This window comes from Phytophthora cinnamomi (assembly GCF_018691715.1).
Source record: "Phytophthora cinnamomi strain GKB4 chromosome Unknown Contig4, whole genome shotgun sequence".
NCBI lineage: Eukaryota > Oomycota > Peronosporomycetes > Peronosporales > Peronosporaceae > Phytophthora > Phytophthora cinnamomi.
In genome coordinates this window covers 152,832-164,703 of record NW_027150937.1, presented here as the reverse complement: position 1 = coordinate 164,703, position 11,872 = coordinate 152,832, and the positions used below count along the sequence as shown (strand labels likewise).

Below are 11,872 nucleotides of genomic sequence, written 5' to 3'. Positions count from 1 at the left end.
CTCCTTTTTCGGAGTTGAACATTTGGAAAGCCTTCCGCCTGGAGCTAATTATCTCCTTGCGGGAGCTGGTGCGCGTGAGTGAAGGGTGCTTTCGGACTCGACCGGTGGTCCGGAAGAAACCCCAGTAGACCGGTGTACGGCCCCCCCGCTCAAGGGCCTCCCAAAGAATAAGTAGCGGCTGTATATTTGTATATTTGCATATTAACTCTCTGATTTTGAAGGTTTGGCTGGCAGGATCTGCTTGTGATCTCAACCCCAGTCGTGGAGACCTACGTTTGAAGTAACGTAAGCGCTCTACACCCAAGACCTTATCATTGTGAAGACAACTCACAAGGTGAAGTTCGTTCTATCGAAGATAAACGACACCTACAGGGATTCACAAGGTCACACGCCACCTCCGTTGGGAGCATCTAGTGCTGCTATCGGAGTCTGACCCCATTGGGAAAATCCGTAAGGAGGAGTAATTCTCCGGACGGGCGGCCCCGTGGCATCGTGCTATACACCTGGGCGGCAAAAGGCGCTCACCCGCCTCGCCACACCAGCATGATTCCATTGCCGAAGACGCCGGAGACGAAGAAAGGACGGCGTGAGGTGTTCCGGGCGACGGAAGGGACCCCGTACTTTGAGGACTCCCACAGGAGTCTTCAGTAGTCGTTTTCGTCTGCTTGGATGGGCTGCATCGCCCCACCGGCAGTTCATCATTCGCGACAGGTTGCAGCTAGTCCTCGTCAGCGACTTGGGCCATTTGCAACCGTCGGTCGCGGCGTTTCTCGCGCAAGTAGTCATACAGCAGGCCGCCGCAAGACAAGTTGGCGGCTGGCTCCCACGAGGGCTCGTCGTAACCGGCCCACTTCACCAGAAACTCTCTGACCGAGCGCTCGGTGCTGTTCGAAAGTGGAACTCGATCGTCTAAGATCGCCTCCACCTCGTACTCACCAGCGAGCTGGTCTGGCTCCCAGCTGTCCTCGGGCAGCAGCTCCTCGTCAAAGTCAAGTCTCGATCCCTCGGTGACTGCTTTTTAATCGCGACACATGTACCACCGGGTAGAACCGGTATCCACTTCGATCAGGCAGCTCCAACTCATATGCACACTCGTCGACCTTTTTCTTGACACGGAAAGGTCCATGCCAGCGATGTGCAAGTTTCTTTGTCAGCCCAGGTTTCACACGTTCCATGTATAGCCACACTCGATCTCCAGGTTTGAACAGAGAGTTCGCCACCGACTCTTCGTCGGCTCCATCAGTTCCGCCGACTCCTCGTTCACCGTCGGAAACGTCGTCTTGTACTGACCTAGGCATGGCTGCCCTCTCCAGTCCACTCAGCGTGGCGTTATGCTTCTCAGCACGCCGAGCCTTCTCGGTCGCCCGATACTCTTTAGCCATAGCCAGAGCGATATCTTGTTGTCGGTTGACTTCACGTCGCCACGCTAAGGCGTCGGACTGCCGGCCGAGCCCTCGCTTAAGAGACAAAGACATCGCTCGAAGGCTCGACCGAGCGTCCCAACCATGCACGAGATAGAATGGGGTGTCCTTCCTTGTAGCACCATGCGAATTGTTGATAGCGAAGATGAGCTTTTCCACAATCTCATCCCAATCATGCTGGAGCGGGTCCTCCGCATACACCCGCACAGACTGCATTACGGTCTTAACCGAGCGTTCCTGCTGGCCATTTGCTTGTGGTCGGTAGCTTAGTGTAGCCCGAGACCTCGATTGCATCATCTCGGTGAATGCTTGGAAGACCTCACTCATGAAACGAGGGTCACGGTCGTGACGTATCAACAACGGTGCACCGACCCTTCGGTAGACGCATTCCTCGAACGCTTGTGCCACACAGAGGGCTGAAGTGTCGGCCATGGCTTTACCCATGACAAAACCCGTGAATGCGCACTGAAATAGCAACAGTGCGGTGTTCCCTCGCCGAGTCCTCGGCAGAGGTATAACGAAGTCCATCGATACAATTTGGATCGGGCGCTCGGCCAGGATGTTCCCTGGTGAGTACCCACGGAATTGTGGGACGCTTTTACTTGAGCTACAGTCCGGGCACGAGCGCACATGCCGCTCCACGTCAGCGAACAGGCCGATCCAGTAATAGTCCGCCTTAACTCGGTGGTAGGTGCGGACGATACCTTGATGTCCGCCCTCCAGTGAGTCATGGCAGCTCTGTAGGACCCCCTGGACCGTCGTTGTCGGCACCACCATCCTAAATGTAGTCTCGTCGGTCCGTTCCTTTCCCCACCAACGGTTCACTCCGAGGAAATAGAGCAATCCATCTTCACTCAGTGCAAACTTGTCGGCCATTTTCCCGGCTTCGCGAGCGGCTTTGTAACTAAGCTTTGCCTCTTCTCCTTTCAGCACCGTCTTTAGGTTCGACCAGCGTAATTCTTCATCTTGGGCGGCGTTTATGCGTCGGCGGCGCTCTTCCTGTACCACTGTGGGGTCGATGTCGTCAGCACTCGGTTCGTGCACCGCTGTTGCATCAAGCCTCGGTTGGGCCTGTTCGTCGTTTAAACCCTCGGTGTTGGCCCCAGTTGGGCCTGACGCGTGTTGTACGCGGCCTGGATCGATCACCGAGACTTCCTTCGCAAAGCGGACGTGTTTCCGCCGCTCTTTTGCTTGGCGTCTGGTCACCGCGGCTACATATCCCGATTCCCGTACAAAATCGAAAAACGTTCGACTACGGTTTTGGTCGTGCGGTGTCAGTACTTGGACTGAGTTGACAGAACGTGTAGTCTCTTCCGCCGAGTGTTCCAAAGCGTCCGCCGAGCCTTCGTAGATAACTTCCCGGATTCGATTCAACTCCATCAATTCTTGCTTCCTTTCTTCACTGTCCACTACCACCGAGGCTTTCTTTTCCAATGTTTCGCTCGCGAGCGAATCAGCGGCCGCATTGAATTCACGTATTGCATGCAAGTATTTCACCGAGCGAAGTCTCGCCGTGAGTTCCTTGTGCTTGTTCAGTTGTGCCATTAGCGACTCCTTACGACATGCGATCACCCGTAGGGATTGCTGGATTGCGAGTCTCGAATCCCCGACGATAACTAAGTCCTCGGCCCCATGTTCTAGGGCCGCCGAGACGCCAATATTCATGCCGGTGTACTCGGCGAGGTTTACCGTCGTGGTCTCGAGAAAAGCACTCGCAGCGATCACTATATGCCATTCCGGGAGTTTCCACAAAATCCAGGCACAACTGCCATAGCCACCGTGTTTTTCGGTTTTGGCTGATCCATCGAACGAGAGTACAAAACCTCGGTGTGCACGGGGTAGTCGCGCATATAGCAACTGGGGGTCCATACGAACAATCGGGGAACCACGTGTCGGTGGGGTTACCGGGGCCAGCGAGTCTTCGAGGTCGACGAAACTAGTAATGGTCGACTGCAAGAGTTGCACAAAAGCGCAATCTTTCTCCTTAACTCGCTGCACCACCAGGTGCCACGGATACCGCAAATTGGGTAGCTCGTCCAAACAGAGTCTTCGACTTGTGGACCCAGTCGAGTGTTGAAAATCGCGTGTAGACATGGATGGTCCGACCTGCGAGTTGGATGTAACACACCTTCAACATTTGGAGCAGGGCCAGGACCTCCTTTTCGGCCGGGTGATAATTAATCTCTGCGTCCTTGAGGACTCGGCCGCAGAATCGTACCGGGTGCATTTTTCCACCGTGCTCTTGCATCAGCGTTGTACTGAGCGCCCACTCGTTGGCAAAGAGTGTTACGTGGACTGCTCGGTCACGGTAGAAGTGTCGGAGGATCGGTGCCTCACCGACCTTTCGTTGTAACGCAGCAAAGCTTCGCTTGGCGGCACTGAGGTCACCCCCGTCTGTGAAATCTTCGTCCTTCATGTCGCTCCATATACTGCAAAGTCTTGGATGAACCGGCTGTAGTAATTTAGCGCACCGAGGAATGCTTGTACCCCCTTTTTCGACCGAGGAAATGAAAGCTCGGCTACTGCTTTGAGCTTTTTGGGGTCAGCTCTAATGCCTTCTCGCGTCACCTCATGCGACAAAAAATCAACCTTGGGCTGCACAAAGATGCTCTTAGTGAAGTTCACGCTAATACGGCACTCTTCGAAGCAGGCGAGCAGTCGGTCCAAAGTCTCGAGGCAGTCGTCAAACGACTCACCCCCGAAGCAAGTATCATCCACAAATGATCGGCGCCCGAACACCGGGACTAGCGAGGACTCGTCGGGTTCTCCAGTTGCGAACATGTTGGCCGCCGGGCTATTAATGAGTTCCACGACCGAGTCTTCGGCCCGAGTGCTGTCGCAGCTTGCTTCAAACTTCGTGGGTGTTTGGTTTGGGTCAGGTGACGGATCGTCCGACGGTTCAGCCAGGGTCCGTCCGAGGGTTCGACCAAGGTCTCGGTCACTCCCCTCCGCACACCGCATTAATTCTGCGTAGTGTTTCCATCCACCTTTCGGTTGTACAACCCCCCACAGTGCATTATCGAGCATGCGTTGGTAAATCATCGGTGCATCCTTTAATCCAAAAGGCATCCTGAGCCACTCAAAGTGACCGAGGGCACACACGAAGGCCGATATTTGGCGAGCCCTCGTTGTCATCATATTCGCCCAAAATCCACTTGCCGCATCCAACGAGCAGTACCACAGATACTTCTCGAGGTCGGTGAGAAAGTCATCGACCAGAGGCATTGCATATTCCATGATTGCGGTGATTGCATTCACCATCTTGTAATCAATGCACAGCCGGATGTCCTCGCCGTTCTTTTTCAACACAATCACGATTGGCGAAGCCCACGGGCTGTTCAAAAACGGTATCAGGCCTGCCTTGAGCAGGCCTTGTAGTAGTTCGTACAACTTCCGTAGGTGCCGAAGGGGCACCCGCCGAGCTCTCTGTTGGATGGGCGAGTGTTCGTTCACCTCGATATCACACACCACCCCATAAGCGGGCGGAGGCAAAGCATTTCCACTAGAGATCATGATCTTCTCGTGCTTCTTGAGCACTTCCACAACGCGACCTTGGCGTTCCGCACTCATCCCTGGGAGACGTACATTCGGCGCCGAGTAGTCGAGGTCTGTCACCGAGGTCTCCGTTAGGTCGGGAAGGAACGCCAGTTCGTGAGCGTAGTCCTCTAATTTGATTTCATTGGGCATGTGCTCCGACGAGGGTTGATCACCCCCGTCATCTTTGCCCTCTTCCGTCGCCAACGCAGTAGCTACAGACAGGTACGTCGATTCTAGGGTATCCATCGAGTCTTCACCCGCCGACTCCTCGGCCGAGTCTTCAGACAGCCCAGGCTTACGTTGGTAATAAGTGGATTCCACCGCCTCTGGGGCCTCATCGGTAGACACGCTTAGTTCTGAGCCCATGTCGGAGCCATCGTCGCTGGCCTGGTCGAACGTGACTTCGTTCGTAACTTTCGCCGAGGTCTCGGTACTAGTGTACTCAAGCTCGGCGCGCTGGGTAGGGAGCGCCACCGGATCATCACCCACTGGTGAGCCGTCGGCGGCAAGTTGCTCCATCTCTTCGCGCCTCGCGAGTTCTCGTTCCCAAAGCTCGGCGCAGCTTAAACGGCACGCCTGGCCCGGCGAGTTATCAGGCGGCCGAGGTTTTATTCCGGCCGGGGTTGGATAACTCGGCCGATCAACTACCAGTGGTAGCGCGGCGAGCCACTTCTGGTAGAGTTCGTACTCGTGCTGGAGCAAATCCTCGTCGCGAGATTCCTCAAATGTGGCCACCTGCCACTCTCGGTACTTGGTCGACTCCAATCGAGTGTACCCCTCATCATACGGGAAGTCCCCAATTGGGACCCACAGAAGCAGAGGCGTGTGAGATCGGCAAGACAACAGCCGGTCGCTCACATTGGTCACTCGTACTCGAGAGACCTTGCCCCGTTTAAACGCTTTCACCGTGGGTACCAACGTCCCGGTCCGGCGTATCCACAGATCGTGGGTCTCCTCCGAGGGTTGACGCCTCGGTGGTCGATAGTCAACCCACTCGTGACCGGGGATAAGTAAATCCTCGGCGGGTCCGCTGTTGATGTGCGGACCGAGACTTCGTTCATCAAGCATGTTCTTCGTCTTGATGAGCGGAATGCTCACCTCGCCCGGCAATTTGGCAGTTGCGTGGAACATGTCCAGGCGCACACCAGCCGGAATCATAAAGTCGGTGCCGAGGACTACGTCCACACCGGCGCCGTGATCCATAATCCACAATTCAAACTCGTACACTCGTTCCCAGCCGAGCGTCACTTTGACCAAGGCTCGGCACTCTGTAGCCATCGTTCCTTTGGTAAACCCTTGTATTTCCATACAGCGGCCGTGACCCTGAATTTCACGCAGCCGCAACTTCTTTGCAAATCTCTCCGAGATCACACTCACATTCGCTCCTGTGTCCAAAAGGACTCGGGTGCGCACATCATTTACCGCGCCTCGGGCCAGAGCTCTCATCCGAGCCCTCTGGTCGAATTTCCACGCGGACCACCACCCCAGCCTCTCGCCCGGGAGTAACTTCAGCACTCCACCGAGCTTTGGGCTGGTGCGTCCTACCGGCACCGCGCTTGAAACCCAAGCCTCTGTGCCACTTCCATCTTCATCTTCATCATTCGCGTCGCTCATTTCACCTCCACCGAGGTTTCCACCTCTCTCCTTTTCATTTTCCATCGGGTTCATACATTCCTTGTCATGGTTCGGCCATTTGCACTTCCCCACGAACGCGTAGACACAGTCTGCGTCGATCGCGGGTTCGGCTAACTGTGGCAGCCCGATTGGGACCAACCCAATTTCAGTTGGCGGGCTGCCTAGTTTAAATGGCCACCGAAGACTAGGCCTTGGAGCTCGGGGGTGAGGTCCTTCTTCTCAACCTTCGTTCGAAGGAGAGAAGTGAGCGCTTGCAGAGCTTCACATTTTCCGACATCATGCACTTGCTGACATAGCTTGCAGCGACGGTAGCAGTAGTGGGCCGAGTGACCGAGCCCTCCGCATGCAGCGCACGGTCCATGTTGACGGGGCGACCCTCGCGGTTATCGCGGCCGAGGTTTCGATTTCCTCGGTCGAGGTGTCGACCGAAGTCGCCACTCTTGCGCTGACGGTGGTCGGAGCGGGCTTAGGTCCCGTCTGCTGCTGCACGTCTTTCATGATCGTTCGCCGCGGCTACTTGCCCACCTTCATCTTCGGAGTTGTAGCCATCGCTATAGTCGCCACCACTTTGGTCGTCCTCAGAGTAGAGGCTGTTGCCAGCTTCGCTCTCGCTACCGCTGTACGAGTGTCGGCGTGGTGACGAACGCTCGGTCCGGCCACCCCTAGACCCTCGGACTTGGAGTTCGGTCATCATGTCGGCGAGCGAAGCCTCTGCCAGCGAGATTCGCGGCACATGGCGCGAGTCATCGCGACGGCGGTCAAAGTCTCGGTCCCGACGATCGTATCGGTCGCGACGGTAACCGTCACGCGAAGAGTCGGTGCGTCAGTCATCGCGTCGGTGACTGTCCCGCGAAGCCTCGGGGCGTTTGTCATCGCGTCGACGAGTACTCTCACGGCTTCTCGGTGGGTAAGCCGAAGTCTCGCGGGACTGTCCACGCTCTTCCAACTTCAAGATGTCATTAATCATGTCTTCCAACTCGTGAATGTCCTTCACTCGAACGTGGCAGAGCCGCCGTTCGAGCCCTCGGTCCCCACCCGACTCGAGGAATCGGTGCACATGGTCTTTCGCATCGAGACCACCCTTATCGAACTGGAGGCCAGCGTTGCGAGCGTAGCCATTCAGTCGGTTTAGGTAGTCGCAAATGTGCTCGGCCCCATCCCTCTTCGCCGAGTAGTACCGAACCTTAGCAGACTGCTTGAATTGCGAGCAGTAGTACTTAATGAAGGCGTCGCTGAGCAACTTCCACTGGCGTTTGGTTTTCCTCGGAAGTTGACGGTACCAGTGAAGGGCACCGTCCCGAAGGCTTAACTCAAACGCCATGCACCACTCGTTGGGCGGTGTGTGAGTGCCCTTCATCTCGTAGACGAAAGCTCAGAGCCACTGCATCGAGTTTTCGCTCTTGTTGCGGGCTCCGGAAAAATGATTGATCTGAGCGAGGGGTCGGTGGGTCGCGAGCTCAAGTCTCGGCGTCGAGCTCAAGCGCTACATCTCGCTCACCCCCCGGACCTGGCGGGCCAATTCGTCACTAGGACTGTCGCGGCCGTCAACATGGTCCAGGTAGTCATCATTGTGGTATCGGGAAATGAAGCCAAGGCCAAAACCCAAAGGCGGGACGAGGGGCGAAGAAGACTCGAGGCGCCGGCGCTAACTGGCAAGTCACAACCCATCGCCAGTCATTGGACTAAACTCCCTGATCGCTGATTGGCCTAAATAGGCCGGTGACGATGACTCGTCGACGGTCCCAAGCCAAGCGCGGGCGGTTGCAGCTCGTTAAGTGCGGGGCGAACCTACTGGCAAGATCCGAACTTATGAGTCATCGGCGCCTGTCCCGAGTCGTCGGTGGCGTTTCAACGGCCGTTTGAGTCGTCGGTAACGCCGCCACGTCGCAGAGAAAGCGCCGAAGAGTCGTGAGTTACAACTGGCGGTCCAAAACGGACGCGTTTATACTTGATATTTGTATTGATCGATAGGAAACTTAAGAGAAGACAAGATAAGCCTTCGGGCAACAATAACAGAACAGCTTTGCCTTCCAACCACGCAAGGGCGACACCGGTGCCTGCAGTGAACGACCTGCAGCTCAAGGTAAACCTGGTAGGTAGGATTATGACTGTCTGTGGGCACATCTACTAGTGTAGCGTGTGTTCATCCCTGTCAGGGCCAAGAGTTAGTGGCCGGTGTATTGGTAGCGACGTGTCGTCACCATAAACTGGAGGAGTGAGAGCGCACTCCATTTATTTCTTCCCGCCGGAGTATAGCTCCAGCACCCACGTATCACGCCGTAAAAGACCGGGACCCTTCCTTCTGAGGGCCTGCGAGGTATATTTTGTGTATAAGAGCGTGCTAGCCTTTGCTCGTGGCTATTGACGCTGAGTCTTCCGTCGGTCGACTAGCGGAAGCTCGGTACACAGGGGAAACATCAACCCGGTGCAAGGGAAAGTTCCTGGGCCTTCAGGTTCTAACCCTAACAAGCCCATTGAGTCTTCGGTGACTCGGTGGGTGTTGTTGGTGGGGAAAGTGTGCCATATATAATTTAGCGCGTGTTCCTACACGACAACTGGTGCCGCGACCCGGGATTGGTGTGACCTTCTGTGTTTCGTGCTACTGCAGGTCGATCGACTTTACGAGCAACCAAGAAGAAGAAGAAGAACAAGAAAAAGAAGAAAAAAAGAGACGAAGAAAGAAGAAAATGGCGAAAGGATCACGTTCAGCGGTACCAGCAACTCCGATGAAGACTGGAGGAACGCGTGGCGACGACGCGACGGCGGCCCTGATCACGCCGCACCTCGACCCGATTGCTGAGCGGACCGTCAGCTTCGACGACTCGATGACTGGATCCGACGCCAAGGACGAAGAAATGGATGAAGACTACGACGATTACCTGGAGGAGAAGGCGCCTGCGCTAGCGGTGGTGACACCCGAGACTCCGGAAGATGCAGTGCTGTCTGCGGGACGCAGCGTGGGCACGCGCTCGTTGTCGCGAAACCTCGCGGTTGAGCTTGACGATGACACGCGTTCCGTGACGCGCAACCTCGCGGATGAACTGGATGATGTGGATGGCCCAGGGCCTGCATATGACGACTTGGAAGACTTTGAAGACGCCGCCGACGACTCGAGGTCACCAGTCCTGACGACTCAAGTGACCGAGCAAACCTCCGGTAACCGGCCGCCACTCAACGGTGACACGCCGGCGGCCAACAAGGTTCTCGGTCGACTATACGAAGAGATGAAGAAGAGCGACTGGGGTGAGCTATTCGAGCCAACGATGACTCGCCAGGCGGTTTGGGCCGATTTGTGTCACGAGTTGGCTCGCCCAGTGAGTTCGGTAACAATCGAACAAGTGGTGAAGGAAACCGAACGATTTCTGAAAGCATTGGGTCTTCGGCCTCTGGAGTACCCTTCGCCGTCGACTCTGGAGTGCTGGGTGCCGGCCGAAGCAGGCGCGGAGCTCTGGAAATGGAAGAAGCGACTCCGCACAGCCTTCGGCGTGAACTCGTTCACTCTGGACGACTCGCGGAACACTTGTGCGACCCGCGAAGTGGTCAACCCGGCTAGCGTACTGCTGCCGACGACTCCGAAGAGGGCAATCCGCGAAAACCCCAGCCGAAAACCCATCAGAGGGGTGTTTAGCACGTCAGGAGAGCGATCCCCGTACTTTCAAGACTCCCACATGGTGACTCCACCAACTACGGGCTACTCAGACCGCGCTGGACGCACCACCGATGACTCAAAATCGGCCAGGGGCATGAAAAGCAACTCAAGACGGAGCACGAACCTCCGCAGCGGGCCCACCGACGACTCGTCGGACGAAGAAGCGGACTTTACCGGCGATGGAGGAGCGCAGATGGGCGAGTACCTGCGCCAAATCCGTGAGGTGACCGAATCCGAGTTGCTTAACGCGACTCCGAGGATCGAGGTGGCAACGCATCGCCCACTGGGGCAGATCAAGGCGTTTTCGGGCACCAGAAACAAGAGCGAGAACTCGATGCAATGGCTTCGCGCCTTTGTCTACGAGATGAAAGGAACACGAGCATCGCCCAACGATTGGTGCATGCCTTTCGAGCTGAGTCTTCGGGACGGCGCTCTACATTGGTACCGACAACTACCCAAGAAGACCAAGCGAACGTGGAGCCTCTTAAGCGAAGCTTTCATCAAGTACTATTGCTCCCAGTTCAGCCAGTCAGCGGAGACTCGCTACTACTCAGCCAAGCGCGAAGACAAGGAACATGTTTGCGACTACCTAAACCGGCTCATGGCTATGCCAGGAACGCCGGAATTCGGTTTGAGAGCAACGGCCGCAAGGCACGCGACCACGTCAAGCGGTTCCTCGAGACTTGCGGCGACCGAGGACTCGAACGGCGCCTGTGCCACCTGCGCATCTCAGACATACATGAGTTGGAAGAGATGATCCAAGAAATACTGAAGATTGACGAGCGTAGTTCGTCCCGCGAGTCGTCGCTGCCTCACCCTCGAGCTCGGGATGCCTCCCGACGACGTGATGACAGACGTCGCGATGACTTGCGCCGCCACGAGCGCTCGGAGGACGCTCGCCGACGTGATGACCGCCGCCGCGACGACTCGCGGGATGCTTACAACCGTCGCGACCGACGCGAACGAGATTATGAGCGTCGTCACGACGATTCACGCAATATGCCTCGCGTGAGCCTAGCTGAAGCATCTGTCGCTGACATCGTCGCCGAACTTCATGGACGGGACACGCGAGACACGCGGAGCGAGCTGCAGCAACAACGCCACAGATATGATGGCGACAGCAACAGCGAAGATGGAAGTGAACACGGCAGCGACGACTCACAACGTTTCGGCGAAGACTGGGGTGATAGCTATTCGTCAGACGAAAGCGACCACTACCTTGCGGCAGCCAATGACAACGAACGACGAGTTGCCGCCGAAGGCACGTACGCCCGGTCCGCCAACCGACAACCCTGGGGTGACTCAGCGGGGCGCAGCCAAGGCCGGGACAATCGGCTCCAGAACCGCAGTCACCGCGACGAGAGACCTCGCCAGTATGGACCGTGCGCGGCCTGCGGGGGTCTCTATCACTCGGCGCACTACTGCCGACGTCGGTGCAAGCTGTGCAAACAAGTACACGACTCAGGAAAATGTGAAGTGTTCCAAGAAATCACCAAGATCATCAAGTCCAAGGTGGACAAGAAAGACCTCACACCCGAGCTCCAAGAACTCCTGTTTTCGGACCATTTAAACTAGGCAGCCCGCCAACTACGACTGGGTTGGTCCCAATCGGGCTGCCACAGTTAGCCGA

General features: G+C 56.4%; 2 protein-coding genes across 2 annotated transcripts; one reads left to right on the top strand and one right to left on the bottom strand.

Moving 5' to 3' along the window:
- Positions 1 to 3,833: 3,833 nt before the first annotated feature.
- IUM83_05253 (uncharacterized protein) lies at positions 3,834 to 6,236 on the bottom strand (the record flags this gene model as incomplete). The annotated part of the gene is made up of 1 exon (XM_067929381.1): positions 3,834 to 6,236. One exon carries the CDS (start codon positions 6,234 to 6,236, stop codon positions 3,834 to 3,836), a length of 2,403 nt encoding a protein of 800 aa, XP_067799725.1.
- A 3,083-nt stretch (positions 6,237 to 9,319) lies between these two features.
- On the top strand, positions 9,320 to 11,817 carry IUM83_05252 (uncharacterized protein; the record flags this gene model as incomplete). Its single annotated transcript, XM_067929380.1, has 2 exons — positions 9,320 to 10,770; positions 10,857 to 11,817. 2 exons carry the CDS (start codon positions 9,320 to 9,322, stop codon positions 11,815 to 11,817), a joined length of 2,412 nt encoding a protein of 803 aa, XP_067799460.1.
- Positions 11,818 to 11,872: the final 55 nt, after the last annotated feature.